General features: G+C 54.7%; 11 protein-coding genes across 11 annotated transcripts; 3 read left to right on the forward strand and 8 right to left on the reverse strand.

The window, feature by feature from the left end:
* Positions 1-1,548: 1,548 nt before the first annotated feature.
* Positions 1,549-2,741, forward strand: ASPACDRAFT_81677 (uncharacterized protein). Its single transcript, XM_020205927.1, has one exon. It carries the CDS (start codon positions 1,730-1,732, stop codon positions 2,570-2,572), a length of 843 nt encoding a protein of 280 aa, XP_020052302.1. The 5' UTR covers positions 1,549-1,729; the 3' UTR covers positions 2,573-2,741.
* Positions 2,742-2,766: 25 nt separating this feature from the next.
* On the reverse strand, positions 2,767-3,714 carry ASPACDRAFT_47320 (F-box protein; the record flags this gene model as incomplete). Its single annotated transcript, XM_020201935.1, has 2 exons — positions 2,767-3,150; positions 3,211-3,714. The coding sequence occupies 2 exons, from the start codon at positions 3,712-3,714 to the stop codon at positions 2,767-2,769; spliced, it is 888 nt and encodes a 295-aa protein (XP_020052303.1).
* Positions 3,715-4,452: 738 nt separating this feature from the next.
* ASPACDRAFT_126243 (uncharacterized protein) lies at positions 4,453-5,243 on the reverse strand. The gene has a single exon (XM_020196898.1). It carries the CDS (start codon positions 5,191-5,193, stop codon positions 4,630-4,632), a length of 564 nt encoding a protein of 187 aa, XP_020052304.1. The 5' UTR covers positions 5,194-5,243; the 3' UTR covers positions 4,453-4,629.
* An 863-nt stretch (positions 5,244-6,106) lies between these two features.
* ASPACDRAFT_35164 (uncharacterized protein) lies at positions 6,107-7,966 on the reverse strand (the record flags this gene model as incomplete). The annotated part of the gene is made up of 2 exons (XM_020200099.1): positions 6,107-7,337; positions 7,398-7,966. 2 exons carry the CDS (start codon positions 7,964-7,966, stop codon positions 6,107-6,109), a joined length of 1,800 nt encoding a protein of 599 aa, XP_020052305.1.
* A 721-nt stretch (positions 7,967-8,687) lies between these two features.
* Positions 8,688-10,853, reverse strand: ASPACDRAFT_1859745 (Zn(II)2Cys6 transcription factor; the record flags this gene model as incomplete). Its single annotated transcript, XM_020197691.1, has 5 exons — positions 10,137-10,853; positions 9,828-10,072; positions 9,643-9,777; positions 9,500-9,590; positions 8,688-9,438 (listed from the first exon to the last, which is right to left on the reverse strand). The coding sequence occupies exons 1-5, from the start codon at positions 10,829-10,831 to the stop codon at positions 8,688-8,690; spliced, it is 1,917 nt and encodes a 638-aa protein (XP_020052306.1). The 5' UTR covers positions 10,832-10,853.
* A 594-nt stretch (positions 10,854-11,447) lies between these two features.
* On the reverse strand, positions 11,448-13,029 carry ASPACDRAFT_47324 (uncharacterized protein; the record flags this gene model as incomplete). Its single annotated transcript, XM_020201936.1, has 3 exons — positions 11,448-12,671; positions 12,733-12,893; positions 12,948-13,029. 3 exons carry the CDS (start codon positions 13,027-13,029, stop codon positions 11,448-11,450), a joined length of 1,467 nt encoding a protein of 488 aa, XP_020052307.1.
* A 540-nt stretch (positions 13,030-13,569) lies between these two features.
* Positions 13,570-15,293, forward strand: ASPACDRAFT_63968 (cytochrome P450; the record flags this gene model as incomplete). Its single annotated transcript, XM_020203951.1, has 2 exons — positions 13,570-13,705; positions 13,765-15,293. 2 exons carry the CDS (start codon positions 13,570-13,572, stop codon positions 15,291-15,293), a joined length of 1,665 nt encoding a protein of 554 aa, XP_020052308.1.
* A 292-nt stretch (positions 15,294-15,585) lies between these two features.
* On the reverse strand, positions 15,586-16,666 carry ASPACDRAFT_126244 (glycoside hydrolase family 12 protein; the record flags this gene model as incomplete). Its single annotated transcript, XM_020196899.1, has 3 exons — positions 15,586-15,857; positions 15,941-16,161; positions 16,251-16,666. The coding sequence occupies 3 exons, from the start codon at positions 16,664-16,666 to the stop codon at positions 15,778-15,780; spliced, it is 717 nt and encodes a 238-aa protein (XP_020052309.1). The 3' UTR covers positions 15,586-15,777.
* A 1,754-nt stretch (positions 16,667-18,420) lies between these two features.
* ASPACDRAFT_47327 (FAD-binding oxidoreductase) lies at positions 18,421-20,132 on the reverse strand (the record flags this gene model as incomplete). The annotated part of the gene is made up of 4 exons (XM_020201937.1): positions 18,421-18,489; positions 18,605-18,711; positions 18,768-19,944; positions 19,995-20,132. The coding sequence occupies 4 exons, from the start codon at positions 20,130-20,132 to the stop codon at positions 18,421-18,423; spliced, it is 1,491 nt and encodes a 496-aa protein (XP_020052310.1).
* A 1,916-nt stretch (positions 20,133-22,048) lies between these two features.
* Positions 22,049-22,435, forward strand: ASPACDRAFT_47328 (uncharacterized protein; the record flags this gene model as incomplete). The annotated part of the gene is made up of 1 exon (XM_020201938.1): positions 22,049-22,435. The coding sequence occupies one exon, from the start codon at positions 22,049-22,051 to the stop codon at positions 22,433-22,435; it is 387 nt and encodes a 128-aa protein (XP_020052311.1).
* Positions 22,436-23,093: 658 nt separating this feature from the next.
* ASPACDRAFT_35474 (alkene reductase) lies at positions 23,094-24,224 on the reverse strand (the record flags this gene model as incomplete). The annotated part of the gene is made up of 1 exon (XM_020200122.1): positions 23,094-24,224. The coding sequence occupies one exon, from the start codon at positions 24,222-24,224 to the stop codon at positions 23,094-23,096; it is 1,131 nt and encodes a 376-aa protein (XP_020052312.1).
* Positions 24,225-24,270: the final 46 nt, after the last annotated feature.

Raw genomic sequence — 24,270 nt, forward strand, 5'->3', positions numbered from 1 at the left:
GGTCTAGGCCTCGTATACTAATGTTCCTACATCTCTTCCCAGAAGATGGCATGTCCCGACCCATATCCACTGCACCACCAAGTGTAGTGTCTCATCAGTAAGCATCTAGCGCCCAAGCGCGGTCGATATTAGGATTTCTTGAGCTGCGTTGCTGAATTAGGGAAGCACGTAGAAAACGCAGTTCGCCCGGAAACGTGGATCTTTCGAGAGACTCTTATTTAAGACGTCTCAGAGTGACCTGCCATTCGAACCATTTCAGTACTTGCGGTATGTACAGCCGATTGTCATCGGGGCTTAAATTTCCAGATTTGGGAAGTCAATTATCAACATCCGGCGAAGGAGACAAACAACTTGGAACCCAGTGTCGCCAATTTCAGTAAATACTCGTCCCCTACCTGCAAAAGCCACGAGGATTTCACATTAATACGTAGAATGCGAGAAGAAGCATAAGATACTGGATACACTATAGAAGGTATTTACAACAAATTTTCAAATGCATGTGACATTTTCTTGGCAAGCGTTTAGCCTAAATTCGTGGTTCCCTTCACCCCCTCTACATCGCTGCCCTCGTTTTTCGCAGCACAAAATAGGACCTCCGACAGAAAACAGGCCAATGAATGCTCTCCTGCCCATACAACTGATAGTCCCTCAACTCTTGGTTCTCTAGAGATAGATAATGCGTGGCCGAGTATTTCTCACGGACAAATGATTGTGCGCAATGGAGCTTATTAGTCTGGATCTGGAAATAGTGCTACTCTGCATGTGGCAGGCATTGAATCAGGTGCAATTCGGAGGTATTTCTGAGTTCCCTAGAGAAGTAATCAATGGGGTCAAGTATGTTTCGGTGGCAAGACCGATCCGCGTGGAAGATATTTACGAAAACAAAATTGGTATACGGATACGGCTTGGTTACAGCCTTACATCACAGCACTGTTGCATGAGTTTGAAAATTGTTTTGCTAACATAATCGAACCGAGATGATGTTTAGTACGTGCAATGAGTGCAAGCCGAGGCAATTTCCGGCTAATCTGGAAGGACAGTAAGACCTGACATGAAATAGTTGTTCAGTTCACCTGTGGTGCCTAAAGCTGACCTATCGCTGTGAAGGGCTAGATCGCTGAACGGGAATCACTACACGCCTTATGGGTCCTTCTCTCATTCATCCACGCGGGCCCTGGATCTCACCTGTTCGTAATCACAGAGACCGCAAACTTATGATTAGCAGCACTAAATCGAGTAAGCAGGTAGGATTTCTACGAGTAGTTAAATTGGGTTCCCAGGAACCCGTGCATTCCAAACCAATCAAGTGTTGATGGCCAAGACATGGCCAAGACATTCTCAGTGCACGGTCCCAAACGACCTCAAACAGCACAAATCAAGACGGCGCCCCGCAATGAAGACACCCAAAAAAGGTCTACGGCACGCACTTATTTCCACTAGCGCGGGGAGTGTTAGGTTCACGAGGCTGACCGTTAATCTCCGGGGATGCGACAAACCTCACCTTATAATCCCCCCTCGCCCCTTGCTTCCATCTCTCCCACCAACCATTCCAACTACCAGTCATTCTTTACAGAATACAGAATCCAGTCACTCGTTTACTCTTCGGTTCTATCCTCATATTTCCTGACTAATGCTCTTGTGGTCATCTTGAGCATTCTTTGCATATACCCCTTTCTATAACCCGCTTGCACCGCACTCCCGCACCAGAACTGCAATCGACCGCGACACCATGCGTCTATCCACCCCGGCACTGCTGGTGTCGCTGACATCCCTCGCCTCGGCGATCAGCATCACCAAGCCGAGTCTCAACGCAACCTACCTGGCCGGCTCCACCCTGACCGTGAACTGGACGAGCGTCGACACAGACCCCAGCTACTTCAGCCTGTATCTCTGGAACTTCGTCTCGTGGCCGCCGACCTACGTGCCGCTGGCCCTGGACATCCCGACCTCCGACCTGACGCACCGCGTGCAGATCCCCTGCGACACCGACCCGGAGTGGGGGTACCAGATCAGCGGCATTAACGGCACCAACGTATACATTATCTACGCGCAGAGCGAGAAGTTCACCGTCGCGCCGCCGGTGCAGCCTTGCTCCGACCCTCAACCCTCGTCTCTCCCGGGGCTGCCGTCTCCCTCGCGCACCCCGGTGGCCGCCCCCACCTGCCCGGCCCCGGCCACGCAGACCGTTTATGTCACGGTGAGCCCCACCGGTTCCAGCTCTGTCTTGCCTCATCACCACCACACCGATCATTATGACCACCACCATCATCACTCTCCTTCAAATGTTCTTCCCGCTGCTACCCCCGCCATCCCCGTTGCTGTTGTCCCCGTCGTGACCTCCAAAACCGTGAAACCTGGAATCGTGCCTAAGACTATTGGTTGGTGTTCAGACTATGCCCACCCTGTGACCCTCAGCAAAGTGCCCACGCCCACGGCGGCAGTGGTGGAGGTGTCAACCGGGCTGACGACGGCGGTGGTGACTGCTGCGCCGAGTGCGGAGGGGGGCGACGTGATGGTGGAGACGGTGACGACGACGGTTAGTGTTGTGGGGGAGGCGTGCAAGTTCGCTTGAGGATCAGGTTGATCGCAGAGTTCAGCTGCGCCATTACTGTTATATATGTGGTGTATGATACTTCAGTCCAAGCATGATCTAAGCAAGCTCTATCATCCGATACCCATACTCAACACACTCGACATGCACCCACAAACCCATACTCTACCCCCACTCCACACCACGTTCCAAACCAACCCACAACAACTCTACTTCTAATCCCACCACCCCGAAGCCTGCACCACCTCCCCCTTCGCCCACCCGCCCTCCCCCCCAGTAAAAGGCGCAGTCCGCAGCCCCTCCTTGTTGTACCCCCCAACCACAACCCCCTGCACCGCCCTAACCTCCGACTCCTCATCCTCATCATCCGACTCCTCGCACCCCACCGACGCAAACACACAAACCACCACCTCCTGGACCTCCGGCTTCCCCAGCCGGCCCTGATACTCCTCGAACACATGCTCCGGGGCCCGGCGCTCATCGCGCCAGACCACCCCGACGTACCAACTGTACCGCAGCAGCTCATTGAAGAACAACAGCTCGAAGAGCGTCTCCATTCGGAGGCCATCTTCTAAGGCATTTTCCGTCTGTGGGGAATTCTGTAATAGCGTTACTTTGCATTGCGCACACAAACAAAGAAAGAGAAGGGACAAACATACCCAACTCTCCAAGCACACCTCCTCCCCACTCATCCCACTGCACGCGGTCATCAGTCCCACCGACTGCAGAGGCGGATGCTGTTGCTGCTGCTGCACCAGCATCCGGCGCCAGCTGGCCTCCTTCCGGAAATAGGCGGGGCGTTTGTCCGGGCGCGCGACGAAGTCGAGAGTGTGCCAGTGGAAAGCCCCGTGGCGGGCGGAGGGAGCTTCCCCCGACGAGCTGCTGCAGCCGGGGCGCTGCGGGAAGAATCCGGGGAATGCCCACGCCAGCAGCGGGTTGAACTTCTTGCTCTCTGGTGCGGCGGTGGTGGGGGATGCTCGGGCGGGCCGGAAGAATAGGGCTTCCTGGAGCGGGTGGGAGGTTTGGATGAGGGTGCGCCAGGTGCGGCAGGTTAGTTGGGCGACGGTGAGGAGGGTGCGCGGGTCGAGTTGCGAGAGGATGAGCTCGAGGAGCTCGGGGGTGTTGAGGGTGTGCTGCGTTGGGGATTCGGAGGGGCTATTCATTTTTTTTGTTGGTTAATTCCACTTTGGGTGAGAGATTTGCAGACGTTTGGTGGGTTGGAGGGGACGTGAGAGGGAGGCTCGTATCGCCTGTCAGCCTTGTCGGTCACGTGATGTCGTTTGTCTCCATGCTCAGGTGGGTGCTAGCTTGGCTGTACTTGAAGAACTGGTTTGCTGGGGGGGCATTGTTATAGGGGTTAAAGGTGTTGATCGGCATGTGTGTACCGCAGCCTGATGCTTGCATAGGTGCAGGTGCAGTGCTCAGGTACAGTAAATACGCTACCGAGGGAGATGCCTTCAACCCGACGTCGCCAGCCGCGGATGACGTATGCGACTTATCAGACACTCTTAAGAGGCTCACAACGACGTCCGATGTCTTACTCTCATATTCCAGTAAATATCTACTCCGCCTACTGCGGATCGTGTGGATTGTCGCTCCACTGTGTCTTACCGAGTGCCAGGCTAGCCCTTTGAATATCCCCAAAAAATGGGTTCCACACTCTGAATCTTTATCCGACGCCAAGCCCGGATGAAATGCAGCCGTTCGGCTAGACGATCTGGTTATGGTAGTCTAGCATATGCTAATATGATATAGCATTTATTCTTTCTGGCATGGCAAGTGCAGTATAATAAGATGAAATCTGTATCAATCCTACTTGTACAAATCATTGTATAGGATAAACTTCACCCTCATCATTAGGCAGTTTCAAACCAACCAAAGAATAAATACAACAATTCAGACGCAAAATCATAAAACTAGGCAATGTAAGCATTTGCTAGCCATCATAAACTCAGATGAAGGAAATACCAACACACGATCCTGCAGCAACCCCCAAAAAGACAAAGTTATTCCACAAAATTACCCCCCCTTCAAAGCCCACCCCTCCCTTCCAAGTTCACCCCCAAGATCCCCAGAATCTACCCAAACAAATCCTCCACCCTCACGACCCCCCTCCTCACCATCTCCGCCACCACCGGCCCACTATCACTATAAAACTGGAACTGCTTGATCCGAATCCCCTCATTCAGCTCATTTGAGGTGTGCACAAACCGAAACCGAAACATACTCTCCACGCCCAGATCCCACTCTTGTCCATCCAAATCCTTGGCCTTCTTCTCCCCAGGAATCTTCCCGTCGGGCAGATCAATAAACAACTTCCCCTCGCCGACAAACTCCCATCCACCGCCCTCATCATCACAGTCCACCACGCACACCCAGCTGGGCTCGTGGTGGGACCGCGCAAACACCGCGTACTCTTGCCGCATCTCCTCCCACGCGGCGAGCCCGCCCTCGCACCGCTCGCCGTTGGGTTTAACGAACACAAAATCTGGGGTCACCCAGTCTGTGTAGGGCGTTGTCCAGCTCTGCCGCGTGTCCCAGGCGTGCGTGCATTTTTCCATCCAGGCCATGGCGGGGTGCGCCCGGGCTGGGTCCCAGTTTTGGGTGCGGGTGATGTAGGCTGTGGTTTTTGGGGGGGTCATTTTTTTTGGTTTTTGGAGTTGGGTTTGTTGGGAGGTGGATTTGGATGTGGATTGATTTGGTTTGTGGTGGTATGGTGTTGTAGTTGCTGGGGATTTGTGGTTTTGGTTGGTGGAGGGAGAAGGGGAAGGCTATATATATGCACCATGGTCGCTTTTAACAAAATTGTGGGTTGGATCAAGGGGTCATGACTACAAAGTTCCGAGCTCATTTGCACGGATCGCGGTGTATACGAGGTGAAGCGGTGGCATGATGAGTCCACACTCGATCAGATTGTGCTGTATGAAAGGAAAATCAGTGGAAAGTGTGGGGTAGACCGGCCCAGATCCCCGGGTCAAGGTTGGATCCAGAGATCCGGTCTCGGATATACGAACCGCACTACACTCTAATTGTATGCCCCCGCGATCATAAGCACAAGGATGACATGAATTGCCCATGGTTGGAGCCATTGTGACTGGAGTGATTCGGTGAGTTCAGAGGAACTTCACTCTTGTTGATCGTAAATTTAGGTTAGACTTCGTGACGCGTTGAGCGTGGACTGCCTACTGCCTACCCGCCATTGACTTTTGGAGTAGTGCCAGGTCTCGCATGAATGCAAGAAGTAAAGGCCGGGGCTTTTGACTATGGTAGCCCAGTCAATGAATTGCATGTTTACACAGGGAACGGGTTGTTCCCATTAGTGTTCTATAGTGCAGACCCATCTTACCGCACATTTGTCGCACCCGCGCAAGCGCTATACCACCAAGCCCTGTAGTACGAGATCTGGTGTTTCTACATTCTTCGTGTACCTACAGTGCAAACCCCTCTCCAATAAGTTAGAGTCCGACAGTAATTGAGATTCCAACAATGGTCAAAGCAAACAGTCTATACCTATCTACAGGACACATGATACTACTATACCCTTGATCAACCCACTCAACCCCTCGCAACCCCAGTATAACACCCCTCATCCCGCCACAGGACTGTCTTCTTGCCTCCCTTCACCGAATACACACTACCCCCCAAATCCGCCACAATGACCTCCTCCTCCTCCCCCAAACACAAACCAATCGGCTCATGAAAATGCCTTGCCAGCACCTTCTTCCCGGCCCCCCTATCGCCAAGATCCAACACATTCAATGAACACCCGACTGGATGCTCCCCACGATCCGTCCAATACAACCGTTTTGCGCCTGCATCAATCTCCAAATCAATCGGCTCCGGCAACCCCTCCAACAGCACCTCGACGTCCTCACGCGTTTCGGCCGTCTGGCCCGCGGGTATCTCCATCCCAGCCCGGAATATCCGGCCCTGATTCCCCTTGCTAGGCCCCTTCTGCGTCCAGTACACATACCCCGCCGCCACATCGAGCGCCACCCCGACGCACCACCGCGTCATGTCCCCCTTCTGTGCTTCCGAGCCGGCCTGGACCAGGATTTCATGCCCCGATCCATCAAAGTTGCACCGGTGCACGCCCATGCCCTCGCGATCGCAGAAGTAGAGCTTTTCGGCGGTTTCGTCCAGGGTGAGTTGTTTGGGCGTGTGGACGTTTCCCGCGGGGATGAGGGTGCGTATGTCGCGTCCGTCGGCGTGGGCGGAGTGCACGGATCCGTCGCGCGTGGAGGTTGCTGCGCCCATGTTTGTCCAGAAGATGCGGCCGGCGGACGGGGAGTAGGCGATGCCGTCGGGGAGGGATTGACCTGTTATCAGGGGGTGCATTTTCTTGGTGGTGGGGTTGAAGGATAGGATGCGTCCGGCTTGCGCGAGGGGGGTGGTTGCGGGGACGTTGGCGCCTAGGCCTACGTCTAGGAGGTAGAGGGGTTGCGTTTGCTCGGGGTCTGGCCGGAAGGCAGCGTGAGGTGTATTAGGCCCATATAGCCCGCCGCCTGCGCTCTTGAGCCCTAACCTCCCTTTCCACAGGTAGTGCTCCCGCAGCCAGTCGACGGTCATCGACGCGTCGAGCCCCCGCTCGCCGATGTAGTTGTCCTCGATGAAGGCGACCGTGTCCAGGCCGATCTGGTCCATCAGCCGACACGGGGGCTGGCTGTGCGGTTGCTGAAACATCTCCGTCCACAGGGTGTCGATCTCCCCCGCGGAGCTGACGTCTTCGGCTAGGATGAGCAGGATCTCTCGCTTGATGGCTGCCCAGAGGCGGTTGAAGATGAATCTGCCCTCATGTCAGCAGGATTGAATTCCATGTAAGATGAGGATTGAAGGGGAAACGAACCCAGTCGACTCCCGCCGCGCCGTCACCGGGATCAGCCCGCACCTGCGCAGCACCTCGCTCAACCGCTCGAAGTGTTCCGGGTCAGTCTCCCCGCAGCTCATGAGCTCCACTGAGCGGATCGTCGGCGGCATCGTGAAGTGCATGTTCAGCACGCGGGCACGGCGCGCGGGCCGGACTTTCTGGATCATGAGTCGGGACTTGAAGCTGCTGCTGTTCGAGGCGAGGATGCAGTCGTCGCGGGTGTGGGCGTCGAGCTCGGCGAAGGTGGCGATCTTGAGGTCGAGGCGTTCGGGGATCGCTTCGATGACGAGCCAGGCGTCGCGGACGGCGTCGGTGAGGGAGGTGAACACCTGGTAGTCGCCGGGACCTGTTGAGATTGGGGCTGGGAGGAGGGCTTCAAACTCCGCGCGGTGGGCGTCAATGTAGGTGGCTGCAGTGGTGAGGGCATCAGGGGAGAGGTCGCGGATGTGCACGCGGTGGCCGCCGGCGAGGAGGGCGGAGGCGATGCGGCTGCCCAGGACGCCAGCGCCCAAGATGGTAATCGGGCGTGTCTTGGGGGATTGTGACATTTTTTAGTATGATCTCCAATCCGTAGCAAACGAATTGAAACATACTTCTGTCGCCGCACGGGTACTTATATACTGCACAGTATTGCCTAAGAAGTTTTCCTCATTCGTCCCATATCTTGATGAATTATTCAATGTTGTCAAGGCAAACCTGATCGCAATGACCAGTCTTTTCCGCACGTTCCGACTTCAAACTTGGTTTCGACTCGCTCAAATTTGATCGGACTGATAACGGATACACCTCGGAGACGCTCGGAGCTGCTCGGAGAAGTCTTGAACGTTCCCGCTCCGCAGTGGCCAAGCCGGTTTGCCGAAGCCAGATCGACGGGCGGGTGAGACGTGATCTGCACCTATTGCGGTACGAGTGAGGACTGCTAGCATGACAATTCAACAGGATGCAAGTGCTTGGCCCATCTTGGTCTTGGCCTATTCTCCAACTTTCCGTCTATCCGTTTAAGATCTAGTGATATCATAGCATGACGCTTAGTGTGTGGCTACCTTGGTAAAGGAAGTGACAGCGAGGAAGCCACCTCATGCAAGCTTTAAGAGATGCACTAAGCGGATGAAGAAAGTGTTCAAATTAGGGCATCGTTTTGTCCGGCCAATCTTCAATGTCCTTTGCGCCCAGCACTACGTTGCCATAAGGCCAAGCTAGCTATTCTACTGCACAAAATAACTCGACGATGATAGCTCAATCCCAAGGGTTGTGTCGAACTGACCCAGCTCACTCAAACCCCACCCTCTCTCCCCCATCTCCCTCCCGCCCCCCCTCAACCTCCAACAAAGCCCTCAACGCCCGCGAATACGGCCCAAAATGCCTCCGATTCGTATCCTCATCGCACCACTCCGACCCCCTTGCCTCCAGCCGCAACATCCCCACGAGCCGCTGCACCAACTCGTCCGCTGCCCCCGACTCCCCATCCCCATCAGCTTGACCCCGATGCACCCCCAACCCCCGTAGCGTGACCGCGCAACTCACCGCATTATGCACAAACGCCCACGACCGACACACCGCCTTCGACAAGCGATACAGATTCAAAAACGCGGTGACGACCCGCGCCGCCGTCGCCGTGCACTCTTTCACAATCGTTGGATCATGGGCTGCGGACAGGTCCAGATGCAGCCGGTACATGCGGCAGATGACGTAGCCGAGGTGGATCTGGAAGGCGAGGCGCTCGAGGTGTTGCTGGAGGGTGGTGCAGTGTCGTTTGTCGGTGAGGAAACGGGCGGCGGCGGTTTGGAGCGCGAGGAATTGGTCTTTCGCGGTTAGGGCTTGCGCGGCGGTGATGAGGGGTTGTTGGGATAGGACTAGTTGGCAGATGCGGAGGCTGCTGGATTGGAAGGTTAGGCCGCCTTGCTTGGGGTCTTGGTGGTTGAGGCACGGGGGTGAGGTTGTGGTGCTGGTGGCTGGGAGGGCGCTGGGCGGGCGGTCGTAGGTGAAGGAGAGGAAACAGTCTTGTTGGATTAGGGTCCACCTTTTTTGGGCCCAGTGGTCAGCGTGGGGTGAAATGGGAGGAGGCGTGGGGTGAGGGTTACCATAGTCTACTCCATCGCGGCCGTTCGGCAGGTGGAACAGAAGCTGGTACGTCGTGTAAGCCAATGCTTTGCGCGAGGCGCATGGTTGCGCCTGATTTCGTTAGTCTGGTTTTGTGAAGTAATGCGCACTGTGGGCAACCTACCCATCAGGATCCAGGCGCTGTTGGTGTCAAGGTTATTGCGTAGACAATGCCCGATCAGTGCCATGGCCTGGATCTGCTCCAGGTTGGTCTGGCTGAAGAAATTGGACAGACGCAGGCAATGGAAGGATGAGCACACTGCAATCCCATTCGTTAGGACAAGCTTACCGAGTGCGATTCAGACTCACAGAAGACTCGGGAACGTAGATCGCGTTCTTGAATGGGATCGTCGGCGAACTGCACCGCGCAGGCTAGCACAGCAAACAGCAGTGCCAGCCAGGAAGATTCCGGCTCCTCATCCGGCTTGGCTTTGTCCGAGGGGTCAAGCCGTGTGCGTTGCTGCAGGAAGTCTATCAGCACCGCCCCGAATTCGTCGATCGACACCAGAGCCGGGTAAAACGGGTACGCGGTGGTCTGGTACGTTTGCCAGTACCTACTTCGGTAAGCCGTCTTGCATCACACAACTAAAGTCTCAATGCATTGTAGTGTATGCCCACCGAAGAATATCCTCATCATCCGGCAACGTCTCGCAGACATCTCGGGTGGTCGCCTGTGGTCCCCAGAGCCCCGTGAACGGATACGCGCGCGGCACGCCCCCGTCATCCATTATCGCATCCTGCAGCAGCTGCTCCTGAGCCATCTGCGGCTCCCGACACCCCAATACCCGAGGAAAGTCCGCATGTCGTCCCAGAAAGATCGTGGCGCCGGTTACCTCCTCGACGACTTGCTGTCCTGGAGCTTTCCGGTGCCGGCTTTCCGACTTAGCCAGATTCGATGTCTCAGCAACGAGCGGTGATGGCGACGAACCCGAATAAGACTCGGGCGCTGTGGCTGCAATGTGCCGAAAGCTTGCTTTCAGCTCCCCGATCTGCCGCTCGATAGCTTCCAGCCGCGCAATGGCTGCAGCTGGATTCCACGCGGCGGGTACAGCTCCTGGCTCGGCCTCGGGCGGCCTCGGCTCACTTTGGCCCTCTGGTTCTCTGTTCGCTGATCGGACAGGCGTAGGGGTAGTCGGCATACGGCAGAGCTCCGGGTGATTCCGCTTGACGCAGCTGCTGCAGGGCATCTGGCCATTGCACCGGACCTTGCGGTGGCGGCAGGGGAAGCAGGAGCGGATGGTGCGGGTCCGGCGTTTGTCCCGGAGCAATTCGCTCACCAGCCTCGTGTCGTAGGGGTATTCTGCCTCGGCCATTGTCTGTTGATTGTGCTCCAAGTGAGGAATCTTTGTGGAAGTGGAGGGTTGGGTTCCCCGAGCATTCACTCATGGCTGTTCGTTGTTAGGTTTCGGCCGGTGGGCTCCGGTCACCTCCGCTGAGCTCCGATTGGCTCGGGCGCAGCCGGGCGAATTTGGAGCCAATCAGGTCACATGACATGGGCATACTGGAGGACATCTATCTTTCGATACCTGAGGCAATGTGTAGAGTACTTTGGTACTGCCCGACGGATTTCAACTTATGAATCTTTTTATCTTCGGTAATTTAGTCCTAAGAGAACAAAGGCAGCTTTTGCATCCGAGTTTGAGGGTGCCAAGACGAATGGACCCGCGTATATACCTCTAGACTGACCATTTTGAACATCCTCAAACCGGTCAGAGAGAATAAAGAAGAAGAGTACAAGCTTCATGAGGAGTAAAACCAGTCATTTGAAAAGATATCAGACATCGCATCTAATATCCCTGCCTAACACAAACAAAACTCTTTCAACCTATGCCCAAACCAAACCCCAACAATATCCAAGGTCAGATTGCCAGAGCCATATCAGACACCAACAACAAACAACAAACCCTACAATCAATGCAACACGCCGCATCAAAACAAAAACACCTGATCCGTCGCCTTCGATATAACCCCAGGCAGTTGATATCCTAATACCACCAAATTCTTCTTCATCGCCTCAATCATCGGCGGCGGCCCGCAGAGAAACACCCGAGTGTCGGCAGCCGGCGCCGGGAACGCCTCCTGGATCAGCTCCTGCGTCACGAACCCCTTCCTCCCGTCCCACGTGCCCTCCGGCCGCGAGAGCACATACTCCACGCGGAACCTTCCGGGGAATCGTGCGGCATAGGTGTCGAGCTCCCTGCGGAGCAAGATATCCTCCTCCATGTTGTTCGCATACAGCAAGGTAATCTGGATCTCGTTGCTCGGGTCATCCAGCGATGCGCGGATGATCTGGTACATGGGCGTAATGCCCGTGCCGCCGGCAATCATGCCGATGTGGCGGGCGAAATCCGGGGTGAACTTCATTGCGCCCTTGGGTCCGCGGATCTCGATCTCCTGGCCTAGAGTCATTGAGGCAAGGTGCTGGGTCATCAGTCCTTGGTCGTAGACCTTGATCAAAAGCTCGACGCGGCCCAGGTCGCTGTTGTTGGAGATCGGGGTGTAGGAGCGGGACACGCTCTGTCCGTTGATGGTGGCGCGGAGGGCGATGTGTTGGCCTGTCGGGAGGCCGAGGCGGTCGTCTGGGTGGGGTAGGGCAAATACGATGTGGTAGACGTTCGGGGCAATAGGGTCCTTGCGGATGAGCTGGAATTTACGCCATTGCTTGGGGTCTAGGGGTTGCGTGGCTGTGGTGGTTGAGGTGCTGATCCGGGGAATAGTGCGGGTGGATTTGAGAGCGGATTTGAGTATTAGGGTGTCGGGGCGAGTGGGTCGGTAGGGCTTGTGGGATGCGAAGCTCTCTTGGACGTCGAGCTTGGTGGAGAGCCAGACGGTCACAGCACCGGTCAGACTGATTTGGAGAGCGCTGCCAATGCCCACCCCGGACCAGAAGGAGGATTTGGAGGTTGTCCCAGAAGGAAGATGGATTTCTTGGAGGAGATGCGGGAGGAACAGTTGAGGCTGGCGCAGTATCCCGAGCCCATTGCTGTATGCACTATACCCTAGTCCAGCAGCTAGGCCGAGAGGAACGGCCGCGAGGAGCGATTTGACTAAAAGCCCAACGGTGGACCGCTGTCGCTTGCGCACGTCGACTGCAGCGACCTGGGAGACTTTCTCGAAGGTCGGACGGTACACCTCAATGGCTTCAGCTTGGTCCTGCGGTTCCGGCCAGTCAATTCTGTGCTCGCATGATAGACTTGAAGTGAAAGAAATATACCTCAGCTGCAAGCGCTCCGATCAGATATGGCTCGAGAAGTTCGCGGGCTTCGTCCGAGTGTCCGATCTCCTCGAAGGCCTCAGTGGCATCTAAGCCAGCCACTTCTAGCAAGACAGGAACACCACCTGGGTGGTCATCGAGATAAGTAGTGATGTTGTAGACTAAACGTGTGAGTATTGGAATTATCAACAGCTACATGACCAGGGCATTGTTACCTTTATTGTGCAAAATAATCCAGACATCGTCTTTCTTGTTATGACTTCTAACCTGCTCGAGGGTGTATGTGGTTGATGCCATGAGGGCTGACCGGGGAATGTTGATAAGTGCGACAACAGACGGTAAGAGAAAGGGATAATCAAGTGTGTTCATGGTGTAAGGAACGCGAGGTTTCGTTGCTCATATATCAATTAGGACAGTGCTAGCCATTCAAGACCTTCTACGACGACGAATAGGAATGTTGCCGATTGCCACTGTCAGGAAACCGAGACTGTGGATACCGAACGGGCTTCGTAAGTACTTCGTACGAACCTCGTGCGAAGTTCGGCCGTGACTGATCGCACGTCTCCACTGCAGTTACCAATCGGAATGGTGGCAATTCCAAGTAAATTGTTCGCTCATTGCTCTGCGCATAGCTTCAGACATTCGAGGATGATGTGGACAATATGGTGTATGCGTTCCGAACTCCGAGCAGCGTACACACAATGACAATGCCTCTATATAAAGACGGAGATTCAATGCTCCCGTTTTCACTCCGGCACAATCCTGGCTTCACCTTTGCAAACACCTAATCACAATACCTTGTGTCTGACCATATTCACAGGATCTTTAAAGCAACCTATGGATATGTCGCTCAAGACATTCTATCTTATCGGTGACAATACCTCGGCGCAGGATGTAGCTGTGCAGCCTTCATGGAAGATTGAAGACCTCAAAAGAGCAGTGGGCCTCGCCCTGCATATAGTTCAAGCGCTGGGTAAGTCGTTGCAGATGAACCTCCATATTACACTCAGCTGCGCTAACACGGAACTCCAGGTATCACATTCCACCCGCTCGCCGACAGTCAGATCCTCGAAACAGTCAGCGACGTGCTATCAACACCGCTCGACATCGGAATCCGCATCAACGGCCGGGCTGTGCAGTCACCCCAAGGACCGGAGGGCTTGCCTTTGGTAGGCAGCTTCTACGAGATCTTCCCCGATCATCTAGGCAACCACTATCGACTGTTTCGCAAATACGGCTCGGTGATCAAGACGACCAACATGGGCAAAACTACCTACCTAACCGACGACCCCGAGGTAGCGAGCATCGCACTCCAAGAATCGATCTACTTCACCAAGAACATCAACGAAAACCACCCGCTCTATGGAGTCAAGGACAACACCGCCATCTTCATCGGTGACACGGAGACCGAGAACTGGCGTCTGGCCCACCGCTTCCTTCCACCAGCCATGGGCCCCAAGGCCGTGCGCCACTACACCCCGCTGATGCAGGAGTGCGTCCGCAGTTCATTCTCCGTCTTCGACGCCCTCGACGCACAGGGCAGCTCGTTCAACGTGTACCAGTACATGCTCAAGCTCGCCTCCCAAACCATCGGCAAGTTCTCGCTCAACGCCGACTTCGAGCACTTCACCCGCGTCGACGCCCCGCTGCACCCGATCGTGACCAACATCGCCGACCTCCTGTCCCTGAACAAGAAGGTCACGGCCCGGGGCAACTGGTACCGCTCCCTGCCCTTCGGCGACCCAGCCCGGCTCCGCGAGGTCCGCCGGACCTGCTACACCCTCCTACAGGAATACATCGACAAAGCGACCGAGTCCGGGATCAAGGACCTCCCACTCAACGAAGCCGCCCTGAAAGCCTCGTGCGTCGTCGACTACCTGCTCAACGGGGTCGACGACAAAGGCGAGCACTTTCCGACCCCTCTCATCCTCGCCAACATGATGATCGTCACCGGCGCAGGCTTTACCACCACCTCCGCGCTCCTGTCCTGGCTCATCTACAGCCTGGTCACCTACTCAGACACCCAGGACCGGCTTCTGCAGGAGCTCATCGACCACAACATCTCCCACGAGACAACCTGGACCCCCGAGCTAGCACATAGCCTGCCCTACCTCAACAACTTCGTCAAGGAGACCCAGCGCCTGCACAACGCCTCCTTCCAGCCCGGCCGCACCACCAAGACCAACGTCGTGCTTCCAGGAGGGTACCGTCTGCCCCCGGACAGCGTGATCATCCCCGCCCTGTACGCCATCCACACTAACCCGGACATCTGGCGGGATCCCTTCCGCTTCGACCCGGACCGTTGGGATACTGAGGAGGTCAAGCAGCGTCACCGCTGCGCCTATATCCCTTTCGCGAGGGGCCCGCGCGGCTGCATCGGGTTCAATTTTGCCTTGCTCGAGGTCAAGGTCCTGCTGTCGGAGTTGGTGTATCGGTATGAATTTACTCGTGAGGGGTTGGAGGCCGTCGAGTATGACCCTGAGTTCCAGCTGATTCGGCCGTTGAATTTCTATGTCACTGCTAAGCGGCGGACGAGTTGGCCGAAGGCTTCCGCTCGGTGATAGGAGGAGGGTGGCATTTTGAAATGGCGTGGCTGGTGATGTACATAGATTGAAGGTAGAAATAGAGCCTAGGAGTATATGGATTGTGCGCTTTTGATTCCCTGAGTGGATGTCATGACGGGATTACGGCTCTAAGGTAGGTGCTTTTGGATAGCCTAAGAAGTCGAGTGAAACTCTAGTATAGCTATTCGTCATTTGGTAGACCGTGTGTTCAAGATACAGGAGTGGAAATCATAATGGGTATATGGTCATCTGTACGACGTGATGTACTACGGCAAAGGGTCATCGATTACGGGAAACTAAAATTTCTTCTTCATTGGGTCATGTCTCAAAAGAACCTGATCTAAGTATGATACGTTGGGATTTCTTAAAGCATGTCTGTTGTGAAAGAGACTAGACCGCCATGGCAACATAACCGCAAATTTCGATGAGAACCCTAGTGGCCCAGTAAAGTCATCGCATTGCGATCTCACAGAGTACCAACCTACTGTACGCTGGCAGACCAGTCCGAGACGGTGAGCGTGGCGGGACCACCCGTGAAAGGCTCGGTGCCGAATTGGAGCGCTATCAGGTAATTCCAATCAGAAAAAAGCTCTGCCACAGACAGTGTGTGGGAAAGTGGAGGAGGAGGGGTTGGAATGGCTTACTGATGAGATACTGGCTACTGGCGGGAAAGCCGTGGTTCTGCGTCAGGTACTTGAAGAAATCGTTGACGTCGCCCTGAAACGAGGTGATCGGGGTGGGAGCCACAAAGCTGTATGTCTTCTGCGCCCCGTTGACGCCGTACCACAGCTCCCAGGTCTGGCCCTCGACCGTGGCGGTCGCGATCTGGGATCCAAGGGGCTGAACTCCGCCGTAGCGAGCAAGCCTATTTTATTGGTAAAGCAGGGTGAAATATTAGACTCAGTTCGCATGCCGCTGGGCCGTTGCATTGTTGGTGTTGGGGACCGGACATACCAGATCATAAGTTCATAATCCCCACTCCAAGTAACATGGTTGATATCCGCCGCGGTGAACAGATCGTAGGCCACGTCCGCGCGGATGCCCGTGTTGTCATAGCTCCACCGGGCGGCGGTGGGGATCCGGCTGATCTGGCTGACGAGCTTCTTGTTAAAGCTCAAGCCGGAGTTGGCGTAGCTTTTGACTGAGTTTTCCCCGCCGGACCAGTTCCATTTCGTCGACCAAGATGTGCCCGCGCTGGAGGCGGAGTTGACCGTGGTGCATTGCGAGCCGGAGCCGGCGTCCTCGCCCCACAGGTTGTTGTTGATGGTGTACACGCCACCGGTGTAGGTGGCGTATTGATCGCAGAGTTGGGCCTGTTGGGCGACGGCGGCGCCGGCGGCGAGAGATGTCAGCAAGTAAAAGGCCTTCATTTTCAGAGATGGGAGATGCTTGTTGTGATGTTTGGTCAGGAATGAGGTGCTGTTCACTGAGATGGTGGCTCTGACCGGAGATTTATAGCTTGGATATACATACTGCAGCCGAGACAGACGCGGCTTGACTGTCATGCTTGTTTGTTTGAGGAGTCCGAGACAGTTAGCACATTTGGCAACTCAAGTCCGAGGCTAGTGTATCAAGAAGTCCGATTCTGACGATTCTGACCCACACGCCGGAGATTTTGGCCGGAGATTTTGGTAGGGAGGAGATCGGCCCATGTCGAATGATGTGATTCTAGTGGAGAATGTCAGACTTAGGCTGTATCTATCATCATCCGGGGCTACTTTTGCCAAAACGGGCACATGAATGTGGCAGCAGGGCGTGGCCTATTACAGTAGTGACTTCGAAACGCTTGACCTGGTCAGAGTGTAGCCTTCAACACATGCGCATTGAAGAGGGCACAGATGTTCCAGGTGATCCTTTAGATGCGGGACGCTTGCTTCAACGCTAGCCTACAGGCTACTCACCTATCAGCAAGGGTATACATCCGACTTGAAGTAGGCCTTCGCCTGATTTCGATTTGGACGTTGCACTGCTTGGCTTTGCAACATCATCGTATTTCCCTGTAGGGTAGAGCCCCTCTCTGCCAGGCTAAAGTGGATAAATAGACGCCAGCAGCAGTGATCTAGGCCATATACCTCAATCAAGTCTGCATAGTTTTCAAACGCCCGCCCCACCCGGTATTGTCTGACTGCTGCCGGACCAATCGGCAAATCATTGGTAAAATCTGGAGAAGTGTTATCGGCGAAGCGTCGGCGGCACCGGGGTGGGGACTGTGCAGGAAGCGTCGGCATTGGTGCCCACAGCCCCCGTCGAGAAACAAGGGTCTGTTTTAGCCTGAGACTCCGACTCCGACGGCAGAAGACTAGTGTGCTTGGTGTGTGGATGTAACGACGTGAAACAAATTTGCCTGGATGAGGTGGAGACTCGCGGAGATGCTCCCGTCGGCAGTTTATCACGACTTCACATTGCCGGCGGGAGATGGTAAGCGAGGAGCGATCTGCAGGCTGCAGAGCCAGGCCAGGGTCCAGCACGCTTTAGTGCGACTATTATTCCTCGGTATAAATTTAGCCTCGTTTCTGGAATGTGGGGCCGGACCCTGAATGACGGCCAAGAAGGTCAGGGTAGGGCAACAGCAAGGGCAGAGGCAGCTGAGACATTGGGACCTAGCTCTTTGGCTGGAGACTCATTTCCGAGCTAGCTTAAAGCCCTTCTCATACTGTCATCCTTAGGTAGTTTCTAGAGGCTAGGTGTGAGATTACATCGGCACTGGAGTATCAAGGGTCGCGACCACCACGGTTATACACGGGCCGAGGCGATGTGGGGCTCAACGAGGATCGGTAAAGACTGCTGAAAGCCTGACAATAAACCGAGGTTGACTGGCCCTCAATGGGCATAAGTCCCAGTACTCAGCCTAAGAACATTTTAGTGTACACTTAGTTAGAGGGAAGCAATGGTTATACTAATGGTTCTAATGCAGAAAGGTGTGTATGTACAACAAGTTGTAAACTCGAACTCGGATCTTTTGATGCTGTTCATACATTCCTAGCTTTGGATATATGTTAGGCACATACCTTCAGCCCGAGAGTGTCGAAAATAGCACCTCGTGTTTGCTTGGTTGTACCTAGGCCCTGGACTGAACATGATGCAAAATGAACAAGCTCTAGAACAGACCAGCTGCACCGTAAACCTATTTAGTGCACGTTTCATCATGGAGGGAGACAGCAGTTCTGTAGGGGAGCAGAATGAACTTGAATTTCTGACCTGGATTAGTGCATCTTGAACAGCACTAGAACAAACAAAAGTCAAGGCATGAAAAACAACTACTCGAATACGATATCTTATACGAGCTGACACCCATCCTTTCTACTCACGAGCGGATGCGTCTTATTGAACAAATTGGTTGGGTCATACTTCGCCTTGAGCAGGCGTAGCCGGTCCAGATTCTCGCCAAATAGCTCCTTACCACTGCGGTCGCCAGCTATACTTCCAGTCAGCATAGTTGAATTGAATGTTGAAAGGGTACCATCGACTCACTTTCGACAAAGTTGGAGTAAACCACCGCACCCGCTGCCTCCTTCCCCTCCCTTTTCTCTGCCTCAGCGGTGATCAACGCCTTGAGATGCCGCCCTTTCACTCCCGCGCGCGCATCATCCTTCTCATCCAACCACCAGATCTGCACGACCCCGTTCTGACACCGACTCCGATTCGCAAAGGCCATCTCTCCCCGCGGGACCGCAGCCACTTTCCCGAGATGGCCAAATTCAAACACGATATACGACCTCAGCCAGGCCGGCTCCTCCTGCAGGATCGCCCCAAATTCCGTCAGCACCGAGCGCGCCAGCCCGGGCCGCAGCGGCATCGCAAACGAGAAGCCCTTGGTGTTCTTCCTGTCTCCATGTACCGCGATCCCATTCAACAAGGCGTTGACCTGGCAATACGGGATCATCGCGAGGGTATTCATGACGGGATCGAGCTCGAGCAGTGGGGCGTACCGTCGTCTTGCCTCTTCCTCACTCGTGATCGATACCACGGCTGCGAGAATGGTCGGCCCCGTGCCACGGGGCGCACCCGGAGGCACCGCCAGGAAGCACAAGATGGCTGATCGACCATCGCCCCCTTGACCCTCATCCGCCACCAAAGCATTCGCAAACCCCACCACACTCTCTAGCTTGTCCGGGGTGAAGCCCAGCAAACCTGCAAAGACCTGTTCCTTCTGCTCATACGCCTGGAAGGTGAATTCCGTGACCACCCCGAAGTTATGCCCGGCGCCGCGGAGGGCCCAGAACAGATCCGGGTGGAGGGTCGCAGAGGTGGCCAGAACCCGGCCGTCGGCTAGCACGATCCGCGCGGCTATGAGGTTGTCAATCGTCAGCCCGTACAGGCCCGTCAGCCAGCCGTAGCCCCCGCCCAGCGTGAGGCCCCCGATGCCCGTATGGTTGACGACCCCGCCCACGGTCGCCAGCCCGTGCTGGCCCAACGCGGTGTCGATATCCTCCCAGAGCGCTCCACCCTGCGCGGTGACGGTTCGTGCCTCTGGGTCGACGGTGACCCCGCGCAGGCGCGAGAGCGAGAGAAGCAGTCCACCCGCGGTGGAGGCAGCGCCGGACGTGGAGTGGCCCCCGCCTGCGACGGCCAGGTCCATTCCGTGAGTTTGTGCAAAGGTGAGGGCGGTGGAGATGTCCTTCTCGGTGCTGGGGAGGATGACGAGGGCCTTGGGGGTTAGTATCGATCGGGGAAAGAATGTTATGGAGGTCAACATACAGCGGGCTTCTCTGCGCCATCGGACCAGCGCTTGATCGAGGCGCGGTATTCCTCCGAGCCAGGGAGAAGGACGACCGAGTCAGGCAGCTGATCCCGCAGCTCCTGGATAGTACTCATATTCAACATACTGGGCGACATGGTAGGTGAGACACTGTTCAATCAAGCAGCAAGATACGGAGGGGAGGGCACGCCATGGCAGCGTAGCATGGGGTGCAAGGCATTTATCTACATACAGGTCTGTAGATCACAAATGAGAGTCAATAACACGGATACGAGGTCATTGGGCGCAAGCTTCGTTGGTGACGCAGGGATACGGGTTGATCTTCTTTATCTTCCCGCCGTGTCCCATGGTTCGCACGCGTATTTGATATCACTAAAAACTGGTGATTGACCCCGTTGTGGCTCGACGCCTGCATATCAGACTATGTGTCTTAATTACTTTAAACCTACTCAGCGGTTCATATTGCCATTGCAAACATATATGACCACAGGGTGTAGAGATGAATGCAAGTGTTTATAGCAGGCGGTGGCGAACATGCCCTAAATGCCGGGTAATGCCGCGATCGGGGTTTAGAATTTAATATGCGGGTTAAAATCAGTAGCTCGACAGCTCTTAGCAATCCGGTCACCACCGTTGCTCAGTGAATAGACAACTGGAAAATATGATTTATTCTAAACCAAGGCCTAGCACATACGACCACAGGGTGTGGAAAACAGGGCTTCCCGTCCGCTCAGCCGTACTTAAGCCGCACGCCGGGAGGTTAGTAGTTGGGTGGGTGACCACCAGCGAATCCCTTCTGTTGTATGTTTTTAGCTCACTCTGCTATCGTCCGTGGCAAGAATAGTAGGTAGGGCAAATTTAATGATAGCCAGCTCGGAGGGGGCAGCATTAGTGCGAGAAGGTTAGAAATACCAAGACTTCCTGAGACCCTTTAGTCTAATGCCACATTCTACACTCCTCCTGTGATCTTATTTTTTTTTGGATTCTTTTAATTATACAAGTATTAAGATTCAAATCTGCCCGTCTGTTTATCGTATGGAACATTAGGCATTAGGATTTGGCCGTTGAATATCCTTATATTAGAACTCTACATTAGAAAATATCTACATTTATTCTGATCTTCTTGAAGATTATATATATTCACTTTTCCAACCTCATTATACTCAATTCCTAACTCCCTCGAAGCTACTGGCCCTGCTTCCGCCGGATAATACCGTGTCGATAGTATGCCTGATTGATAACCTATTGATCTTACTTACCATGTAAAACATTCAGCCTTGAGAACTACTGTGTTGCCTTTCTTGTATCATACTGCTATTTCCAAGTGCTAATATGTCGTCATGTCTAATTGACACCTAGTATTTGGATGTAGTAGCTTCCTGTCTTCAGGGTGAACAAATCAAAATAGCAATCATTATCACCGCAGTGTTCATCCATTTACTGTCTGACTGAATTCCTTCAACCTGATACCTCACAGTTTCGTCATAATATGAAGGATATCTCAATCAATGATGTATTTCAGGTTAGTGCATGTAGAGTCATCCACGTTCAAAATGGAAAACTTAGAATCGCGTCACGGCCCTGCGTTTAGTTACTGGCCGGACGAAACTCACTGAAATCTCGAACGGCTGAGCTCACGTTGCCAGCTTTGATTGAATTTACTGCTGAAGACCTTATCCGCCCGAAACTTCGGTCCTGGCAGCGATAGGCTGTGGCCTTATTATACTCGGTCTGACGCAAGGCGTCCCCAGCGGCTGGAACCCATACACATACACCCTGATTATTGTTGGAGCGCTCTTCCTCGTTTTCTTCTACTTTGCTGAGCGCCGAGCATCTCGACCGCTGGTTGATAAACGGCTCTGGACCACCGCCGGATTTCTCCCACTGGCGATTTCCTATTTCCTTGGGTACGGAGCATACGTCGGCGGATGGATGTTTTTCGCCGTGCAGTTCCTCCTTACAATCCAGGGCCATGCTCCCATTACTGTGGCTCTAGACTTTACATCTCGTTTCCGGTCACTGGATCCTGATTGCCGGAATGCTCGCCAACACAATGGGCCCTGTATTCTTTATCCCCCAAACGCCGAACACGACTTACTGGGCTCTGTCGATGCCGGGTATTGCCCTTGTGACCTTCGGCCCAGACCTGACATTCGCGGCCGCGTCGATCTTTATCACGTCCAATGTGCCCCGCTCCTTCCAGGGTTCAGCCGGGAGCCTACTCGTGATGAATCAAAATCTGTCCGCCGCCATTGTGACGGCCATTGAAGACACAGTCGGGAAAGAATTCACCAAAACGGGTGGCGACGGGTATAGTCTGGACTTGGACGCTTTACGGGCGATTTGGTGGTTTAATTTTGCGATTTCGCTTGCGGCGGCGGCGGTTTGTGTTGGGTTTGTTCGCATCCCCAGGAGCGAGAAGAAGGATCACGTGGAGTGATTCCTGGATAATTGGAGGCGGAGTGTAACAAGTCACTAGACCAAGGGTCGGATCTGTATTCAGGCTGCTTCGCGTCCCTAGCTGTTTAGGATCTTGCGCGGCGCAGCAGGTTGTTTTCGTATGTCATATGAACCCAAGCTCAGGGAGGTTCTTTGGGGGGGGAGTTAGTCAACTGTCAAAAACGTGCAGAGGTATTTGCAAGTACTTATTCCGCATTCAAGGCATACCGTGTGGTGCAGCATGCGCAGGCGAGCCAGCAGATCTCATAGTTCCATCTTTAGCCAAAAGCCAGGTTACACCACTGAGGAGCATAGAACTTCACGGAACCCCAGCCCTCTAGAGCGTAGTTGCCCTCGGCGCGTACGCCACCGTGCTGAGCACCTTTAGAGGCACCCACCCGACTACTGACTGCGAGAAGCTACATGCCGGGAGATTAGTAGTTTGGTAAAGCGACCACCCGCGAACTCGTTTATTGCATATCCTTACTGTTGTGTCGTCGCTAGGTCTCAAGCATTTGGTGCTTGCCCCTGGTTCATACCAAGACCAAGATTACAGCTGTTTCTCTGTGATGGTCGCAACCTTCTTGTCATATCAACGCAGTCTTACTCAGCAGAAACACAACTGGGATACAAAATGCTTCTCAATTTGATCTAGACCCTTAGGCACCCACAGTCGCCGGGTACTCCCTGCTAAATGGATAGTCCACGTATCCCAACGCCGAACTGAGTTGATAAAACGTCTCACGCTGGTACTTGGACAACTCGACTCCTTCCTTAAGCCGATACACCAGATCCGGATTCGAAATGAAATGCCGTCCGAACAGCACCATGATATCCTTGTTTGGGTATTGCTCATCCACCAGCTTCTGCGCCTTGTCTAGTCCATAACCCCCAGCCACCAGAATCGGCCCATCCCAGCGCTCGATCGCAAAGTCCAACGTCTCGTGGCTCTCATCCACGCTGCCGTCATAGACCCACGCGCCGTATATCCGCGTCTCAACGAGTGAAAGATACGCCAGCCCCAACCCGCTAGCCCGGTCAATAATGTCCGCAAACTGAGGGATCGGATCAGCCATGCGCATACCCTGGAACCGGGACCAGGGACTCAACCGGAGTCCCACGCGGTCCGCGCCGATCGCCTCCACCGTCGCCTGCAGCACCTCATAGAGCAACCGGGACCGATTCGCGACGCTGCCCCCGTACTCGTCATTGCGCTGGTTGCTCGTGTCCTGCAGGAATTGATCAAGGAGATATCCATTGGCGCCGTGGACTTCGACGCCATCGAAGCCGGCCGCGCGAGCGTTCCGCGCTGCTTTCGCGAAGTCAACGACCGTCTGCCGGATCTCAGCCCGAGTCATGGCCCGCGGTGTCGGCGCGGCGGGGTTCTCGTCCTCCGGGATCGGGATCGCGCTTGGCGCAACGATGTCGATTCCTTCGCTCGCAGCTACTTCCGGGTCCGCCGCCCGGCCCATTCCGAATAGCTGCACGTAGATGAAGCTGCCGCGCGCGTGCACCGCGTCGGTGATCTCTTTCCACGCCGCGATCTGGTCCGCCCGCCAGATGCCGGGGGCGTTGGAGAACCCGCCGCATGCGGTGGCGGAGACCAAGGTTCCCTCCGTGATGATGAGGGTGCCGGGCTCAGAGGCGCGTTGGGTGTAGTATTCTTTCATGAGGGGTGTGGGGATGCGGTCCGGAGTGGCGCGGCGGCGCGTTAATGGGGCCATTCCGATGCGGTGCTGGACTTGGATGGCGCCGATTTGGAGAGGCTTGAAGAGGCGTGATTCTGTCATTGCGGTGAATTATCTAATTTGATTGAGTATAAAGAATGTGAACGAA

Source organism: Aspergillus aculeatus, assembly GCF_001890905.1.
Source record: "Aspergillus aculeatus ATCC 16872 unplaced genomic scaffold ASPACscaffold_18, whole genome shotgun sequence".
Lineage (NCBI taxonomy): Eukaryota > Fungi > Ascomycota > Eurotiomycetes > Eurotiales > Aspergillaceae > Aspergillus > Aspergillus aculeatus.